The sequence below is a fragment of the Equus quagga genome, chromosome 4 (genome assembly GCF_021613505.1).
Source record: "Equus quagga isolate Etosha38 chromosome 4, UCLA_HA_Equagga_1.0, whole genome shotgun sequence".
NCBI classification, from domain to species: domain Eukaryota; kingdom Metazoa; phylum Chordata; class Mammalia; order Perissodactyla; family Equidae; genus Equus; species Equus quagga.
In genome coordinates, this window is record NC_060270.1 from 114,982,026 (window position 1) to 115,000,882 (window position 18,857).

An 18,857-nucleotide genomic window follows, 5' to 3' on the forward strand; every position below is an offset into this window, starting at 1 on the left:
CCCCCCCCCCCCCCCCCCCCCCCAGCAGCAGAGGCTCCGAGGAGTGTTCAAAGAAATCTGGCCCTTCTTTGACAGAGGGGAAGCCTTACCAGCTGCTACTAGTCTCTCATTAAACTCCTCCACGGCCTTTGGGACGGGATGATGGACTAGGCTGGAAGGCAGGGGGCGGGCAGAATGAATCGGACCTCAGAAGGCAGATGGGGGTTTCAGGTGCAACTGATAGGTAGGCTTGGGGCGGGTGAGTTCCCCCTTGGAACCTCACCTCTCAGACGCCCCTCCCCAGCTCCAGCCAGGATTAAGATGGGAGAAGGGGTAGAGGAAGAGGAGGGAACCAGGGAAGCACCCTACTCCGACCCTGGGTGTCCCCACCTCTCCCGCTCAGCGTCCCCTCTCTCTCCTTCCCTGCCCAGGAGAGAGCTGCGAGGACAAGAGCCCGCCGGGCCCAGCGTCCAAGCGGGTACGCACGGCGTACACGAGTGCACAGCTGGTGGAGTTGGAGAAGGAATTCCACTTCAACCGCTACTTGTGCCGGCCACGTCGCGTGGAGATGGCCAACCTGCTGAATCTCACCGAGCGCCAGATCAAGATCTGGTTCCAGAACCGGCGCATGAAGTACAAGAAGGACCAGAAGGCCAAGGGCATCCTGCACTCGCCGGCGGGCCAGTCCCCGGAGCGCAGCCCTCCGCTCGGCGGAGCCGCGGGCCACGTGGCCTACTCAGGCCAGCTGCCGCCCGTGCCGGGCCTGGCCTACGACGCGCCCTCGCCGCCCACCTTCGCCAAATCTCAGCCCAACATGTACGGCCTGGCCGCCTACACGGCGCCGCTCAGCAGCTGCCTGCCGCAGCAGAAGCGCTACGCGGCGCCCGAGTTCGAGCCTCACCCCATGGCGAGCAACGGCGGCGGCTTCGCCAGCGCCAACCTGCAGGGCAGCCCGGTGTACGTGGGCGGCAACTTCGTCGACTCCATGGCGCCCGCGTCCGGGCCCGTCTTCAACCTGGGCCACCTCTCGCACCCGTCTTCGGCCAGCGTGGACTACAGTTGCGCCGCGCAGATTCCGGGCAACCACCACCACGGACCGTGCGACCCCCATCCCACCTACACAGATCTCTCGGCCCACCACTCGTCTCAGGGACGCCTGCCCGAGGCCCCCAAACTGACGCATCTGTAGCGGCCGCCACCGGCCTGAACTCTCGGCGCAATTACCTCTTTCGCTCGGGTGGTGGGGGTGGTGGGGGTGGCGGGCGGGGCCCGCGGGACGGCTCGGTGACCCCCCTCCCTCGCTCTGGCCTGGTCGCTGCCTCCCGGGTCTCGGGCCAACAGCGGCCGAGGCGCAGGCGACTGGGCCTTCCCTCTCGGCGCGCCCTCCTTTGGGCGACTCGCCATAAATCAGCCGCAAGGATTCTCCTCTGTAAGCCTGACAGAGCCATATACTGCAGACCGAGGGACTCTAGTCTGGTAATGGTGTCCCGAAGGTAAGTCTGAATCCATCGGCGGCGCGCCCTGCAGAGGGACCTGAGCCCGGAGAGTCCCGGGTCTAACCCGCGTCTAGCTTAGTTGCGGAGACTTTAATTTATATGCTCCTTCCCGTCCCGTAAGGATTGCATCGGACTCAACGATCTGTATTTATTATTTGAAGCGAGTCATTTCGTTTCCCTGATTATTTATCCTCGTCTTAATGTATTTATGTGTATATTTGTAGAATTCTCCAGCCGAGCTTAGGAACGCGCTCCCAGGCCGCGGGGGCCACATTTCACCTCTTTAGTCCGCTTGGTCTGAACTAGTTGAGAGAGTAGTTTTGAACAGTTGTAACCGTGGCTGGTGTTTGTAGTTGATGTAAAGGATTAAGATCACAAATTGTCCTTCATGGGTAGAGTCAGGCGGCCCTGTGGCGAGGCACGACACCCGTTACTCATTTCTCAACAGCTGCAGCCCTCGCCACTCGACACAGTTTATTGATTTCAAATTGTCTGGTAATATTTGAACAAATATTTAGAATAAAAAAATTTCTCAGTCGGAAGTGTATCTGTGTTAATCACACACACTTGCAACTAGAGCCCTCTGCCTTTATCTTTCGCACAGTCCCCGTGGAAGGCCCCAAACTAGGCTGACCCTTTGAAATGTTTGTTTTCATTTATTTGAATTCTAGTACACAAATTGGTTCTGGGGACACTTGATTGCATTCTAGCTGTTGACATTGGGGGAAAATATCTTAGGATGCAAACCTAGAAGTGTTCTGGGCGGGATGAGTCGGGTAGGGGTCTCTGCGCCTGCTTTGCTGTTTCTACCGCCCCCTTTCTAGATGCCGAACGACTTTTTTAAGATTGTACTTACACTGGGGAGGCCAGAGCTCACTTTTCTGCGTTAATAAAAAATAAACTTTTAAAGAAAACTGACAATCAAAGAAAAGACACGAGAGAAGTCGTAAGAAGAATTGAGCTATGAAAAAGCTAAGGTGCAGAAAAAGAAACCATTATTTGGCGGTAGCACCTAAGCTTTTTCCCTAGGAAATGCTGTCACGACTTCTTCCTTTAGTGGTCGGTGGTTCACTTCTAAAGGAAACGGACGTTGCCCGCTATGTAACGTAATAAAAGTTTCATTAATGGAACATAACAAGTATAAACACCTTGTTTACTCCAGTTTCTTTTGTACAAAATGGGCAAAAATGTCTTCAAGGATTTATAACCATTTTGTAAACATTAGCATGGCTTTAGCTAGGGGCAGACGATTTACACCCGCTTCTCTGGGAGGAGGCACTTAGAAAACGCCTTCAGATAAGGTTCAATTCTTTTGTATTTCAGCAAAGTCGGCCCACGCATCTCTATTTGGGTTGACAAATAATGCAACTCCTACTACATCCCCCGTGACACGAGGTGAAATTCCTATTGTGTGGAAATAATTTAACTTCTAATCTTCTGGTGGAACAACAATCGTTTCTATTTGGATGTTTGTGTTTCGCTAAATAATGATGGCTCAAAATAATATTTAGTTTCCTTGTTCCTTTGTGCTGTTTTTAAAATGGCATGTTAGATGGGGGTGGGAGGGGATTATCGTTTTGCTAAATTTCACCCTATCCAAGCAGGTTTAAAGCATACATGTTGTAGAAGTGTATCAACAGAATAAATGACTTTAACTGAAGGGATATTTTACCCACTTTCAAGGTTTAAAATTGGTTTCTATGAAATTTGCATCCATAGGCAGAATTTCTAATTGTCTTGTAAGAAATTATTTTTTAAACTATTAGGGAAATCAAGGAAGAGCTTGCTGCCTTGCAGGGATTACAACAATCTTTCTTAACTGGCTAAATATTAAATAGATGAATTGTCAGGCTGTTTAGATTCAGCCTGGTTTTCCCTCATCTCCTCTTCCTATCATAAATAATAATAAAAATACATAATGCATCATGGCTCCAGGCGTTTTCCAGCGCGGTGTGTTACCGCAGGAGTATCTGCTGAGTCTGCGGGTGTCTGCAAGGCCCCAAGTGTCATCTGCGGCTTAGGGTTTCATGGATTAGACTTTAAACGGTGTCTAGCCCCGCTGACATCATCTTCCTCTCGCATCCAGGCTCCAGAGAAGTGCGGGTTGGGGGCCCCCTCTTTAGGCAGCCGCAGCCGCCCCAAGTGCCGCACCCCTCTCTAGTGGGGTAGGGGACTTTGCTTGGGACAAATCTTCGGCTTTTTCTCACCTCGGGAGAAAGGGTCCCCGAGTCTCCTGAGAAAGGTTCGGATCCGTTCCTGCCATTGGATGTGTTGGGCACACTGGGTCCCTCCGGGCGCGGGGTGGGGTCTGAGGCGAGTCCGCGGAGGGCGCTGCCCGCGAGAGCGCCGGTCCGCGGCACAGCCATTTAAAACTTCATAAATTATAAACAAGCCGCCTCGGCCTTCGCCATAAATTCTGCTCCTTTTGAGCCTGCAATTAGTGTTAGGAAGCACCCGAGTCTAAACACAACCAAACGCCCTCTGAAGGGCCCAACTGCCCGCGGTTGCAAACCTTGTTTATTTCCCAGCGCCACTCTCTCCGCACCCCGAGGTCTGCACACACATTCGCCGCCTCCCCCGCCACCGCCGGCGGTCCACACTCGGCTGGGTTCCCGCTCTGCGAGGGAAGGTCACAATAGCGGCTCTATCGGCGGAGGCGCCCGCCTCCTCCCTCGCAGGCCTCGGAGCAGCAGAGACAGACGAGGGTGGGGGAGGGGAGCCCGGCCCGGCAATGGCGCCCTGGGCCAGGCTTCTCCCTCTCCCGAGGAGGACCTGCGGCGGACAGGGACCAGGCGGCAGGGGGAGGAAGCCTCTGCCCTAGCCTGGGACGTTCCCCGGGCCCGGCGCGCTGGGGGCCGCGGGGTGCGCCCCGAAGCCTCGAGGCTGCTGGCCCTGGCCGCCCGGAGCAGCCGGGTCTTCCGGGAGCGGCCGCGCCATTGTGCGCGCGGCGCCCCCAAGGGCTCCGCGGCGGGGAAGGCCACACAAAGGCAGCGCGGGGCCGGCGCCGGGCGGTGGGAGAGGGCCAGGCTGCGCTCGGGCCGTGGTCTCTGGGAGGCTCCCCTCGCTTGCCTAAGCGGAGGAAATGGCTCTTTGGCTCAGGCCTCGGCCTGTTCTATTTTCTTCCCATAGAGACCGCTTTGGGGAAGGTGGGGACCAGGGAGGTTGGGGGGATCCTCCTGAGGCCTGAAGAAAGGGATCAGGGCTGCAAGCCCAGGCCCATGGCTGGGGGGTGGCAGTCGTTTGGGAGCCCGTGGTTGTTCTGTCCAGGCAGTCAAATGTGAATTAATGCAGGGTAGGGGTGAGGCAGTGGGAATGGCCCGCTGCAAAATGGGAGGTTGGGGTGGGGAAAGAGATTTAGGGAGAGGGAGAGCTTGCTCTGGCTACCAGGAGAGGCTCAGGACCCAGCCTGGAGTGGAGTGAGAAGACTCAACTGAGCTAGCCAGGAGGATGGGGAAGTTGCAGAGGAAAGCCCTGAAGAGTAGTCCTGGCCCCAGAAAGGCGGTAAGAAAGGGCCATTAAAGTTCACATTCTGCCTCCTGGCTTTCAGACCTCAGCCTCACCCAGGGACCTGACAGAGAAAAATCCGCCTGTGATGGAATCATTAAGTTAACCATCCATTTGTACCATTTCTTTGTACAGGCTTTCAAAGGAAAGAGGGAGAGAACACAGAATGAGTACTTCTCTTTGGTGCAGCCCCAAGCCCCGTCCCTATCAGAGACACATCAGCTAGACTGGTTTCTCAGGCCCCAGAGGCTGCTAACCTTGCTGAATAGGATTTTTCGAATTTCTATCTATAAGGAGTATTAAAAGACAGTGATTACCTATATTAGCTACTCATCTCTTCTCCCTCCCCCATTCCATACCAGCCAACTGACCCTTGAGTGAAGTGCATCTTTTCAGCCAGCAGGCTTGAGAGCCTAGGCTCTCCATCTGTTGAGGTTTTTCATTAGGGAGGGGGAAGAGGATGTGTGTGTGGGGGGTGTATTTTTGAATAACAAAGAACAAACCCAACCTGCCAATAAAAAGCGTGTCTCTGCTTGACCTGGGGGGGCCAGAAGCTTGTTTACACCTTTAGTATCCAAGGGACAGGCCTGTTTTGACTTTATCCTGAGAATTAGCTGAAACTTCCTCCTGAAATCAAGAATTGGTTAATCCCTGTTACAAATCCAGGAAGGTCCTCTTCATCTGGGAGTTCTTGGCTTTACTTTGGTCCTTCTTTCAGAAACTGTAGGAAAAGAAGAGAATGAACTGAAGTTTGTGAGTATTAAATAAAACTAGAGGCAGAAGGCTCCAGTTGCCATGGGCCTACAGCCTTATCATTTCAGGGCACTGTAACTTCCCAGAGAGGGTATAGCTAAGGGCCTGGGTGAGCTGACCTATCCCTAGACACTTTGGACACAGGAAGCTGAGACTGCCAGCCATGCCCGTACCACCTCTGAGGACTGGCTCGCTTAGATCTCTCTTGCAGAAGGCCTGCATGGAGGGAAAAACAGTGAGTAGATGAATCCTCCACACTTACTGCACTGGTGGTGCTGGTGGTGGACAGGATCATCAAAGAGGAAAAAAATCTTAGTTTTCACTGTTCCCTTGTCTTGTACTCCAGCTACAAATGCCCTTATTTTGGGGGTCCAAAGTTAGTGCCAAATGGATTTATATACCTGGCCTAAAGCCCAGGCCTAAACACTTCCCTCAGGTCTCATACCCACTTTGGCAAGTTGGAAAAGTAGAAAGACAATCCAAAAGACTCAGTTTCAGGCCAGGTCCAGCCAGAAGAGGCAAGGTGGATGGATGTCCAACCATCTTCAGGAGCAGAAGCAGGTGAAGGGACCCCAAGAGACCCACAAGGTGGGAGATACTCCGTGAGTCCTCTTGTCCTAGATCTTGTGGCAAAATATCTTGAGTGGTTCCTATAGCTAGTCTGGATTATTTTTATGGAAGAACGATATCTGGAAAATCATGAAAATAGGGCTTTAACATCAGTAATGAGCCCAAGGAGGAGATCTTAATTTAAATGAGGATGCGTGGAGAACCTTGATAGAGATGAAATGTTTGTGCTGAGGAAGGAGGCATAAAACGAGGCTAAGAGGACCTGTTGGGCCAGGGCCTTTCTGGAGGAGCAGACGGGGAGAAGGTCTTTTGATGGTTCTATTGTTCAAAGGCTGCCCTACAAACACCACGTCCCTCCCCACCCTCCTCAGGAAGGGCCAAGCTGGAAACTGGGTCGGACGAGCTGAGCTCGAGGCAGCGGCAGAGCTGGCACCAACCTCCCTCACCCCCGTCTGCCGCCCCTGGGGGCAGCACCGACGCCTGCGGCAGGCAGAGAACACACAAAGGAAGCCCACAGCCGTCCTCGAACCTGGGGACGCTCTGGGGAGGCGGCCAGCGTGGACCCCGAGTCTGAGCATGTCCCTCCCCTCGGGGAACAATAACCGTCGATCCCCCACCCCCACCCCCGGTCGGTCGGGCGGTCACGCGGCACAAAGGCCGGGTGGGCCCGCGCCACCATGTGATGCGCGCTCGCTCGGCGCTCTGCCGGCTAGCGGCGGAGCGGCCCGGGGGGGGGGGGGGGGGGAGGGTGTCGGGGTGGGGGCTGTCCTGAATCCACCTGGAACACTTTCGGAAAGACAAACGGTGAGTTAATCACCCAGCCGGCTGGCGGCCGCGTCCCCTCTGGCCTGCGAGGCGGCCCGGGGAGGAGTCTTCTGTGTGCGTCTAGGGTGGGGAGCGCGCGCGAGGTTAGTCCTATTAAGAGTTCATCAATCACCCGGTGTGCACTCTTCGCTCGACAGCGGTTCCTCCTACTTCAGAGCAAGTCTGGGCCAGCTGGGATCCGACCAGAAACCGCGAGCGGAGGCGGCGCAGGCTCGCGGGGTGAGCGCTCCCCGAGGGCGCGATCCGCCGCCCGCTCCGCCACGCCCGGCCCCAGGGCCGCGCCGCCGGTCCCCACCGCACCCGGACCACGCAGGGTGCCCAGCGCCCTCCCAACACGCGGGGTCCTCACGCCCCCCCCCCCCCCCCCCCCCCCCGACTCACGGTGCATCCTCTGCATCCCCCCAGACGAGCCCCCCTCCCCACCTTGCTCAAGTGACACACATAAACGCTGCTCTGCACCAGAAAGGGACAAATCCATTTCTGAAGACAGGACAAGAAAAGTCCCAATGGGTCAGAAGGTTCTTGCAGACTAAGAGTTTAAAAAAGATGTCCCGAGGGACTAGAATTCAGTGGAGAGTCTGAAGTAGTTTCGTTCCCTTATTTACCTGCAGGAGTATCTGTGTAGGAGGAAGCAGGGTAAGACCTCCGTTGAACTTGGAACTAAACTTGAATGCCATGTAAAATAAAAATAGACTTAAAACACCAACCACAATGATATGCCTCTCTTCTCTTTCCTCAAGTGAGGGAAGGACTCGAGTATTTTTACTTCGGCTCTTTCTGGTTCATTTTAGAAACACCATAAAGGGAGAGACTGCAAGCTGGGGAGGGGGCCGTGATTAGCATTAGAGCTGTTTACAGCGGGAGGGCTGGGTGAGCCGGTGGTGAAGCATTCTTATACTTTCTTGAGTGGCACATGTGTCCTCTTTTGTAAATTCTAAGAGTTCCAGGCTACCCCCCTTTTACCTTTTTTCTGAGTGACATCAGCTGAGAAGTTTCTGAAGTTAGTTAAATGAGCTGCCTCAGCCTATAGGAAAGAGCCCCTGAAGGACAGAAAGTCCCAGCTTTCTCTCCCATCCCCTCAGTCCTCCTCGCTCTCATCATCTTCTGGGTGGAAATTAACTTGTTTTGGAGAAATATTCTATCATTTTACTTCAGATAGACATAAGCTGAAGCATTAAGCCTTGCATAGTGTCCTGAACCCATTAAGCAATTAACATAACTGGTCCTGTTGTCCTTGTTCTGCCCTCTTTCTTCTTGCCTTTTACTAATACCTACTGAACAGCTCCTATGTGCACTGTGCTGGGCTTTGGGATACAAAAATGAGTCACTAATGGTGTGTGCCCTTCTATCTCCTGGGGGAGAAAAAGAATCCTAAAACAGTGTGACAGATGCCATACAGAGGTGTGGCCAAAATGTTCCTAGAATACAGAGAAGGAGCCACTAACAGCATTGTACTCTCAGAAAAGGCTTCTCAGAGGAGGTGAATTTGGGTCCCTAAAGTATGGAAGTTTTTTAGGCCCAGGAGGGAGAGACATACCAAGAAGAGAGAGCTGTGCAGGCTAAAAGCAGGAAGGGAAGAAAGAGCAAGGTCTGGCCCTGGAACACGGAGAGTAGTTGGGAGTGGGTCATGTGGCTGGAAAGAGAGGCTGTATAAGGTCCATGGAAAGGGATCTGGACTTAATCTATAGGCAATGGGGAGTCACTGAAGGTTTTAAACTGGGACATGAGGTCATTATTTGGAAAGCTCACCCTTGGGGGTACTGTGTCTGACTGGAGAAAAGAGAAAGAGGAGGCAGGAAGAACAAAACATGAGGCTGCTGAAATAATCCAGCCTAGAGAGGAACTAAGGTAATAAGGATGAAGAGAGACATTCAGGACGAGGAATTCAGAGGGATTGGTGATCAGTTGGATGAGTGAATGAGGAGTTGTGGATGTTAATCCCTAGGTTTCTATTTTGAAGGCGGAGTGCATAGGTCACTCACCAAAATGAATAGAGGAGGGCGCAGAGAAGACTTTGCAGGGGAAAGTAATGAGTTCAACTTTAGGTCTACATTGTGTCTTCTGATTTGCTAACTGATACATTTTGTATTTTGACCCTAAGTAATTCACTTGATCTTTCTGGCCTTCAGGTTCATCCTCAATGACACAGTCAATAAACATACCTACCTCATAAGTTTATCATTCAAGCAGTGTGTGTGTGTGTGTGTGTGTGTGTGGTATTATCCTCACCAGGTCCAAGTGAGTGTCCTATATAAAGCTAAAATCTAGGGGAAACATCCTTTTACCCACACTATGCTAATCAATACTTAGGTCCTGGGTGGTCATTGAGAAATAAGTCTCAGGGAAATTAAAAACAACACCCTCCTGCTTCCCAGATATTGAATCCAAGCTAATGCTTAGGACTAGCTCAGATCAGATTGCTAATCAGAGCCCCTTTGTTTCCGGAGAGTACTCTCCAGGGGACACATGCAGAAATGTGGTCTTGGTATCAGACCACTAAAGAGGAGGCCTCTTAACAGATGTCAGAAAGCTGTGCTTTTTTCTATCATGTGTCTTTCAAGGAATCCTGGAAGCCACCCACTCCCTTTGAACCTCCTTAAGCTTCCTTGTGGCACAGTGTAGCACAGGAAGGAATGCTGAACATCTAACCTTGGCCATTTACATTGGGTCTGACTATAGTAAGTTGTTTATCTTTTCTGTGTCAGCATTACCATTTGTAAAATAGAATTTTGAAAGGATCAAATAAGATAAGGAAGAATGACATTTTTGGAGATGCTAGAAGAGTAAGTAAAAGGTATTATTTTTCACTTATCAGAGTGGCAAAAATAAAACACGTTAATATCCCATTGACTTGGCAAGGGTGTGAGGAAACAGGAATTCTCCCATGTTGCCAGTAGAGGTGTAAAGGGGTTCACTTCTAAGGACAGCAATTTGGCAACATGTATCAAAACTGCCAGTGCACATGCTTTTGACTAAGTAATTTCAAAAGGAATTTTTCTAATAAGTAAAAAGTTCAACATGTGTTTGTAATAGCAAAAGACTGAAAATAAGCTAAATGCTCATTGATAGGGGACTGGCTAAATAAATTGTGGTGGAGGTATACAGTAGAACAGCATGAAGTTGTAAAAATAAACCAAGAACTTCTGTGTGCATTTATATGAAATGATCTTCAAGATACAATAGAGGGAAAAGCATGGTGTAAAAGAGTCTATCTAATATGCTATCATTTGTAAAAAAAGTGAGGAGATGCACACACACATATTTACATAAATGTATAGGTATAAAGGATCTCTGGAAAGATATATAAGAAACTCATAAAACTGGTGCCTATGTGAAGGGGAACTAGGTGGCTGGGGATGAGGGTGGGAGAAAGACCTTCAGGCATATCCTTTTGTACCCTTTGAATCTTAAACCATGTAAATTTAAATTTACTACCTATTTAAAAAATAAAGGAGCAAAAAAGTAAATGATCGGTACAAGAGTGACCTGGGTGTACCTGTGTGTGTTTACACATGTCCTTATTTGTACTTGCTCTATTCAGGTACATAAATCTAGGCACACCTCTTGTTTTGTCCCCCCAGGGCCCTGATGCTGATTGGGCTCAGCAAGAAATGGGGGGATCCTTTACCCTTGCTTGGTGGAGGGAGTGGGGCCCCAGGTCCACCTCTGTCTTCTCTTGCAGGAGTAGCTCCAGGTGGGGCCCCAGAAGCTTGGGCCACAAGTTTAGCACACAAATCCCAAAGGGAGGGCAGCAGACCTCCCAGGCACCCGGACCGTGCGGTCTCCCAATGAGGGTGCCTCCTTGAACACTGTTCACTCAGCATCCAGGCCACCATGGCGCCAAGGAGGGGCTGCCCCACTCCTCGCTCATGGCAGACTGTGGAAAGGCAGCCGACTGGCAGAGTCAGAGAGCCAAGTTGGTGCTCTCATTTTTTGCAGGATGGCTTTGCCATTTAACTCTGAGTGAAGTGACTCCCTCTCTAAAATGAGGGGTTTGATGTCACTTATCTCTAAGGGGCCTTTTAACATTGGCATCTTATGCTGTGAAAGGTCAGTCTTGAGCCAGAGGAAGAGTTACCTCATAGACCAAAGGACATTTCACCCCCTCTGGATCGCTGGGGTTCAGTGCTCATCACAGACAATTTGGGAAGGGTGTAGGAAATGAGAGGAGGCTCCTCCCTCTTAAAACTCCCATTCCTACTCCTTCCTTCTTCCCATTGCCTCAGAACCACTCTAAATTTTCTCTGAAGAGACTGAGAGAGACAAACTCTTCACTTTCTGCCCCACTGGCATCCTCAAAGCCAAGTCAGGGAAGTGGCAAGGAGCAGAAGTGAGCCAGGTCTCTGCAAAGCACTATTTTGTCAGCAAAATTTGGGAAACTCCTACTGACTACTTAAGGATATTTTCCGGAACTTCAGCCCAACTAAACTTAAGTTTGACCTTGATATTGACCTCTCTGCCCCTACCATCCACCAGGCTTCTGGACACTTCAGGTATACTTGAGCTCCAGCTGGCCACGAGCTCTCATCATGCTGGTCAAGGGCCCCTCCCACAGAATCACCCCTCTCTCCCCACACTGCCCACCCCCCAGCCCCTAAAGCAGCAATTCCCTAAGTGTGGTTCCGAAGAACCTTGCTTTAGAATCAGCCAAGAGGCTTATTAAAAATAAAGACTCCTGGGGCCGGCCCGGTGGTACAGCGGTTAAGTTCACACGTTCCACTCAGTAGCCCGGCGTTAGCCAGTTCGGATCCCGGATGCTGACCTACACACCACTTGTCAAGCCGTGCTGTGGCAGGCATCCCACATATAAAGTAGAGGAAGATAGGCACGGATGCTAGCTCAGGGCCAGTCTTCCTCAGCAAAAAGAGGAGGACTGGCTGCAGATGTTAGCTCAGGCCTAATCTTCCTCAAAAAACACACACACACACACAAAAATAAAATAAAAATAAAGACTCCTGAGTCAGACCTATTGGATTAAAATCTCTGGGGGTGGGCTGAAGAACCTGCACTTTTACACAAGCTTCTATAGTGATTCCTACCCACATGAAGTGGTTTTGGGAGCCAATAATCTAAGGATATCCTTTAGTCAACGTTAGTCATGGTGAAGACACACCATTCTGTCCATTTTTATTTCTGTCCAACAAACATTTATTAAATGCCTACCGTATGTCAGGCATGGACTTGACCCATAAGCCTTTTACTCATAAAGTTCTAAGGGAAAGACACAGCACTCTAAACTGTTTTCCTCGGGGAGGGTCACGTTATCAGACTTCTGCCAGGTTTAGAATTCCTGTCCTTAGGATCTCTTTTATCCCCACCTCCATCCTGGGATGACTGAAGGATGCTGCAGAGAACTGCAAATCTTGCTTAAAAGAAGACTCCTCTCTTTTTTTTTACTCCAACAGGCAAGAGCCTTTCTATCCTTGGCGGTGGTGGAGCCGAGTTCATGTGGTCAGGTATCTCCAAGGGGTAACACAGTGTGGCCTGTGGACAGGGGTTGCAAGAAGCTTCTTTGGAACAACAGTAAACACACAGAAGACCACACTGCCACCCTCTATCACTTCTGTCTGCAGAAAAGAAGCTTGTTGTTGTTCCAGTGGGAGAGAAAGGTAGTGATGGGGGTGGTAGGGGGTGGCTGCTGTGGTGAGCAGGATGGGAGAGATTTCAAAGCATTCCTACATCAAACACAACCTGGCAATCAGATGCCTCTGCTGTCACCTCCAGCTGAGAATTCACAGCACTGGGACCCAGCAGGGCAAGTGGCCCTTGGGAATTCATGGCTTGAACAAGCAATAAATTAGAAAGACATTTCTCCCATACCCTGTGAACATCTAGGGGACAAACTTTAAAGCTACTCAAAATATTCTCTACTCACATCCTTCTACACACACTTCCCCCACTATCTTCCAATCTCTCCTTAGAAAATTACAGATCTAGATTCTCTTGGAGTAGATTTATAGTACAGCTAAGACCTGTGCCCGAAATGAATCCCTCGTTCCTTTGGCTTGAGAATATCTTTTTTCCCAGCCTAGACCTCCCCCAGCAAAATCTTCTTACACAGTAGGTCCTTGGCAAAAGTTTGTTGAGTCTGAGCCTGAGATGACCAGAGTCTTGACTTCCAACCTGAGCAAGTCAAGAACCAGCCCAGGAGTGGAGGTGGCAACTCTGAGCCCCGAGGTGTAGGATATGCCAAAGACTGGGAGATTAAAGGGACTAGAGAGAAGGATGCACAGAGTGTAGCCCTCTGTATGCAATTGCCAGGGAACTACTATTGGTCTGAGCAAACACTGAATACCCTACGCACCCACTCTCACCCACAGTTGTGAAAACAAAACACAATTTTTTAAAGATCTCATTCTCTTTTAGGACATACTCCCTCACCAAAAGCTAAATCTCCAAAATTGTGCTTCTGGGAAACGTTGTGGACAGCTCGTGGGTGCATCAAAGTCAATGCTTAATTCTGACAGGAAGGACCCCACCTTTGCCCCAAAGGCTTAACAGCAAAAACCTGGTCCTTGTCGCAGTGAAGGTTGCCAAGGCACCTAGGCTGCCTGTTTTTCCTGAAACCTTAGAGAAAAGGCTCTTAATTTGATAGATCTGGGTCAGATTTGCCAGACAATCAAGGCTGGACTTTTTGTCCTACGTCCTAGGTTGCAGCCATCTGGACATCTTCTCCAGAAAGGTTTACAAGGCCGTCCTTCCTTCTGGACCCTCTGGGTCCCTTGGGCCTAGGAGTTATGATCAGATGAGTACCTTCTGAGAAAGGGCCTTATAGTTTTGAGATACGAATGTGAGAGCTGGGACATTATGCTGGTAAAAATTGGCGATTAGAGTCCAGCAAGAGGTGGATGAAGGACACTGAGAACTCAGCAGCATCGGACTTGCTGGTACTTTTGTATGAAGAGCACAGAGGGAGGACAGTGAAGAAATGCATCTACATTGAAGCCTGAGCTAGGTCTGAACAGCTCTATCATCTCCTGACCAGGATGCTAGAGAAGAGCCTTTATCTTAAAAAAAAAAAAAAAAGATTTAGGATGTTTGTCATCTGATTGGCTACAGAAGAGAACTGAAGTAGCAACATCAAGTGTGAAGGGCTATTTTAGCACAGGATTCTACTTCCCAATCAAATCCAAGAACTCCAGCAGAGCAGGAACCCCACACCCCTTTAGCTTTGTGCTCATTCCTCTACCTACTGCCCTCTGCATCTTGACTCAGCTTCAGCCCTCGCCAGCACTAACACTTCTGGAGCGGCTTTCTTTATCCTCAGGTTCACATCCCTGTAAGGAACCGCCTCCCTGGACTGTTATGGCTCCTATTTTCCAGACTTCCTTTGACTGGAATTTTAGGCAAGGGCTCAATCGCTCTTTCATAACAAGTGGATCACTAAAACAATAACAAAACCTCGTCACCATAACTCGGAGGCTGTAACACATCAAGTTCTCAAGGGCACTGGAACAAGCCAAGAGGACTCTTTACTCACACAGTTTTAGGAAACCACCCTCTTTCATTACTGCTGTGTGTAAATAACACTTATTTATTTAATTTGTTATTTTCCAACAGCCCCAGAGTGGGAAACACTAAAAGAAATGGTCAAGGAAGTTGGCAAGTTTGTCAATGTAAAGCTTGTCTTTGTAACCCGTCTACTCTTCGTTTCCTGTGCCAGTTGCACTTTTATTTCCCGTCTCTCTCCACTCAGTAAACAAAACCATATTATCAAGGGAAAGACGTGAGCCCATTAACATTGTGAGCCCTCAGATTTCACTCGCAAGAGACAACGCAGCACTTATCTCATGGAACAGAAGCTTTAATTGCCTTGAGGTACAAGCCCATCCAAACCTCTGAGATCGGACCGGTCCCTGGGAAGCCTATGCGCTCTCCGAGCCAAACGCCTCGGGAAAGCGTGCGCAGCACCGGCGCATGAGCCAGCCTCCCAGACAGGAGCACAAGGAGCGCTCCACCAAAGGGCAGATCCTCTATTTTGACAATCTAGGGGGGAAATCTGCTAAACTTCCCCACCAGGCAGAAACTTTATCTTTTGTCCAAATCAAAACTTGGCACTCCAACACTCGCCCTTACCATGCCGCCACAAATGGAAGGAGTGGAAGAAGCTGAAGGGAATGCTGCGAAGTAATGTGAAAATCTAGTCTAAAATGAAGATTTTGTGCCTCCGTAGGTACACAGCACCTACAGCATAAAACTGAGTCCCATGCGTCGGCGGGAGGGGGGAAAAAGAGGGAAATTCAAACATCTACTCCAGCCAGGTTTAGGAGAGAGAGAACACCAGTGCCAAGGAAACCAAAAGCTCATAGAGCTCAGAGAAAAAGGGAGAATAACTTTACTTTCCCTGGAGAAGGGCTAGGAGCAGTCTCCACGGGCCGAGCTCCACGTTCCCTTGTAACCCCTTCCGCACCGCGGCGCCCACATTGCGCGCCCGAGGGACTAGCCACCCACGATCCAGGAGAGCAAGCTCTCTCGCCCTCTCCATTCTCTCGCCCTCTCCATCCTCTCGCCCTCACCCGAGCGGCCAGTCCCCCCTTTCTCCGCCACCTCGTTCCTTTGCTGCCCGGGGAGCGGGCGTCCTGCGCTCTCGCCCCGCCTCCCCCAGGCAGCCCCCCGGGCCGCGCCGGCTCTCCCCCGGGCCCGCGGGCGCCGGGCGGCGGCCTCCCGCAGGGTTGGCAAAGTTGGCGGCGGGGCAGGCGCGTGGAGCCGCGCGCCCGTCTGGCCCCGGGCCGTGCGGGGAAGGCGCCCATTGGCCGGCCCGCGCCACGTGGTCACCCCCGCCGCTATATGAGGCCACTATTTACCTCCGGCTCGCTCGCCATGGCTCGGCAAGGGCAGCTCGGGTAGATAGGAGCGGCGGAGCGGCGCAGACCGCGGCGGCCCCGCCCTGCCCGGCACCCCGGCCCCTGCCCCGGCCCGCGCGCTCAGGGGTGTGGGCCGGAACCATGAGCTCCTACCTGGAGTACGTGGCGGGCGCCAGCGGCGGCGGCGACGTGCTGAGCTTCGCGCCCAAGTTCTGCCGCGCCGACGCCCGGCCCGTGGCCCTGCAGCCCGCCTTCCCCCTGGGCAGCGGCGACCGCGCCTTCGTCAGCTGCCTGGCTCTGGCCGCCGCCCGGCCTGCGCCCTCGCCCCCCGCCGCCCCCGCGCCGCCCTCGGCCGCGCCCCCGTACGCGCCGTGCAGCCTGGAGGGGGCCTACGAGGCGGGAGCCGCCCCGGCCGCGGCGGGGGGCGCCGACTACGGCTTCCTGGGGCCCGGGCCCGCCTACGACTTCCCGGGCGCACCGGGGCGGCCGGCCGACGACGGCGGGGCGCAAGTCCACTACGCCACCTCAGCCGTCTGCTCGGGCGGCGGCCCCTTCCTCCTCAGCGGACAGGTGGACTACGCGGCCTTCGGCGAGCCCGGCCCCTTCCCAGCGTGTCTCAAGGAGCCCGCCGACGGCCACGCTGGGGTCTTCCAGACTGCGTCCCCGGCGCCCGGCGCCTATCCCAAGTGCGCCTCCCCGGCCTCCGGCCTCCCCGCCGCCTTCAGCACGTTCGAGTGGATGAAAGTGAAGAGGAACGCCCCCAAGAAAAGTGAGTACTTGGGCCGTGGATGGCCGCAGCTGGGGTCCGGGACCGAGCCTCCTCCGCGGCGTGGCGCTGGGAGCGCGGTGCAGCTGTCCCTCCCGACGGCGACTTGGGTTTTATGGAGGAAACGCGTCCCGAAGCGTTATTAAAGTAGGCGAATTCCATGGAGCGTGCCCCGGGGACACGCTCTGAAAATGTGCCGGGCATTGAGAACGTTGCAGGAAAGAGCTCTCCGTGGAGCGTTTCTCCTGGCACAAGTGTGTTTACAGGGACCCAGGAGCGCTGCGCTGTGACTTTGATTCTAACTGTAGCCGCATTGCTCGTCCGCGTCCTGTCCCCGCGTCCTCTCGCCCCGCTGACGCCCTGTCTTTCCGTTGCAGGCAAACTCGCCAAGTATGGAGCCGCTAGCCCCTCCAGCGCGATCCGCACGAACTTCAGCACCAAGCAACTGACAGAACTGGAGAAGGAGTTTCATTTTAATAAGTACTTAACTCGAGCCCGACGCATCGAGATAGCCAACTCCTTGCAGCTGAATGACACCCAGGTCAAAATCTGGTTCCAGAACCGCAGGATGAAACAGAAGAAAAGAGAACGAGAAGGGCTTCTGCCCTCGGCCACGCCCGTGGCTTCTCTCCAACTTCCCCTCTCAGGAACGAGTCCCACCAAGTCGGGCAAGAACCCGGGGAGCCCTTCTCAGGCCCAAGAACCATCATGAGGTTTAGTCTTTAGGCTGAGGAACCTTGGCCTGCAGAAGTCATAGGCCACCCCATCCCTTTCTAGACTTGCTCAGTTCGGGAGGGAGGTGGGCATGGGCAGAAATTAATAGAGGTTTCACTTGGGAGAGGAAGTATCTCAGTCGGCTTCTGAGTTCCGGGCTAGGAGTGTACAGATATTAATTTCAGGTCTCTTAAGCCACTCGTTTGTGTATTACTTGTGTCTTATCAGGGAAAAGGTGCCCAGCCCAGCCCTGCTGCTATGTTGTGTAACTTAGTCATATGCAATTCTTGGGTGCAGAGTGGCAGAGCAGTAGTTGCTGAGCTCTGCCAACTCCCTGTTGTGCTCAGAAGAGCATCTGCCCAAAATTTTTCTGGTTTTAATCTAAAGGGCAAGGCTACCTGTATGCAGCTCCTTGAGATGACCAAAGCTAGTTAGGGCCTCTTGATGTAGCTAAGCTGCTTCAATGATCTTCACATTTGCATTCCAGTTCTTTTCTTTTTCTTTAAAAACCAGTTTCTACCTCTCCATGTGCCTGAGTGAAGAAGATACAATCGCTATTTAGTTAGTAGCTGAACACATCCATAGGGCAGGTAAAGATTAGAACCTCAACTACATCTTGATACTAGTTACTCAAACTTGAGTGTAAATATATACAGTGTGTATATTTTTTAAAAGGTTTGCTTGCAATGAACTTATGTATGACATTTAATGTCAGAGCATGTAAAGGGTTTGAACTTTTCCTTTGTAATAAAACTACAGAATCTGCTGTTCTCTGCCTTTCCTTGCACTCTTTTCATTTTGATTATCTTTCTTTAAGGCTGATTCAGTTTCTTCTGGTTGGAATTTCTTGATTCTGCTATGGTGATTTGTTTAAGGTTGATGACTTTAAAAAATAACACCTCTTATAGGTTGTATACACAAACAACAAGTTAGGGACAATTATCTGAGCAGATTAAGGGAGAGGAAAAACTACTCTGCCAGATATCCAAGTAACTAAGGAAGCACTCTTGGCTTCAGTGCCCCAGTTTTATGGTCAATGCCTAGACTGCGCATTGACTCAAAGATTAGGAGTCCGCTGTGGGAATGACTTACAGCCAAAGAGATGCTGTGGAGAGATCTCCTTGTTCTTTTGTCTCCTGCTCTCACAAAAGGAGAAGAAAGGCGACCTGAAGACTGTTAGTTGGTTAGTTGCTTAGTGTTGTCTGAGAAAGGTGGCTGCACAACAAAAAGCTCTCAACAGCCAAACTCCCATTTCCAAAGTCAAGAATTGCAGAGGAGGCGGGGAGAGTAGTCAGAGCTTTCCGCTTCCTGTACCCCAGACGGTGCATCTGGCCTTATAAGAGAGCAAAGGGTGCCTTTCTGTTTTCAAAAATGAAATATTTTCAAATGAATTCTTTGGAAGAAGCACAAGCACAAAATGTAAAAGTTTGCAAGTGGGTATGTGGC

At 51.7% G+C, this 18,857-nt stretch overlaps 2 protein-coding genes across 4 annotated transcripts in view; both read left to right on the forward strand.

Annotated features, from left to right (window-relative positions):
- HOXD3 (homeobox D3) overlaps positions 1-1,249 on the forward strand; it is an 18,464-nt gene extending 17,215 nt beyond the window's left edge. For all 3 annotated transcript variants that reach the window (XM_046658881.1, XM_046658882.1, XM_046658883.1), the window contains one exon: positions 411-1,249. In XM_046658881.1, the coding sequence (XP_046514837.1) occupies positions 411-1,168 (758 nt within the window). In that variant the 3' untranslated portion in view covers positions 1,169-1,249. The remainder of the gene's footprint in view (positions 1-410) is intronic.
- A 14,717-nt stretch (positions 1,250-15,966) lies between these two features.
- On the forward strand, positions 15,967-18,146 carry HOXD1 (homeobox D1). Its single transcript, XM_046659102.1, has 2 exons — positions 15,967-16,700; positions 17,075-18,146. Exons 1-2 carry the CDS (start codon positions 16,073-16,075, stop codon positions 17,407-17,409), a joined length of 963 nt encoding a protein of 320 aa, XP_046515058.1. The 5' UTR covers positions 15,967-16,072; the 3' UTR covers positions 17,410-18,146.
- The last annotated feature ends 711 nt before the right edge of the window (positions 18,147-18,857 follow it).

Excerpts from the sequence above, each read along its gene's own strand:
- HOXD1 (XM_046659102.1), top strand. The coding sequence starts at position 16,073 with ATGAGCTCCTACCTGGAGTACGTGGCGGGCGCCAGCGGCGGCGGCGAC. Across the intron at positions 16,701-17,074 it reads GAGGAACGCCCCCAAGAAAA|GCAAACTCGCCAAGTATGGA; the intron begins GTGAGTACTTGG and ends TTTCCGTTGCAG.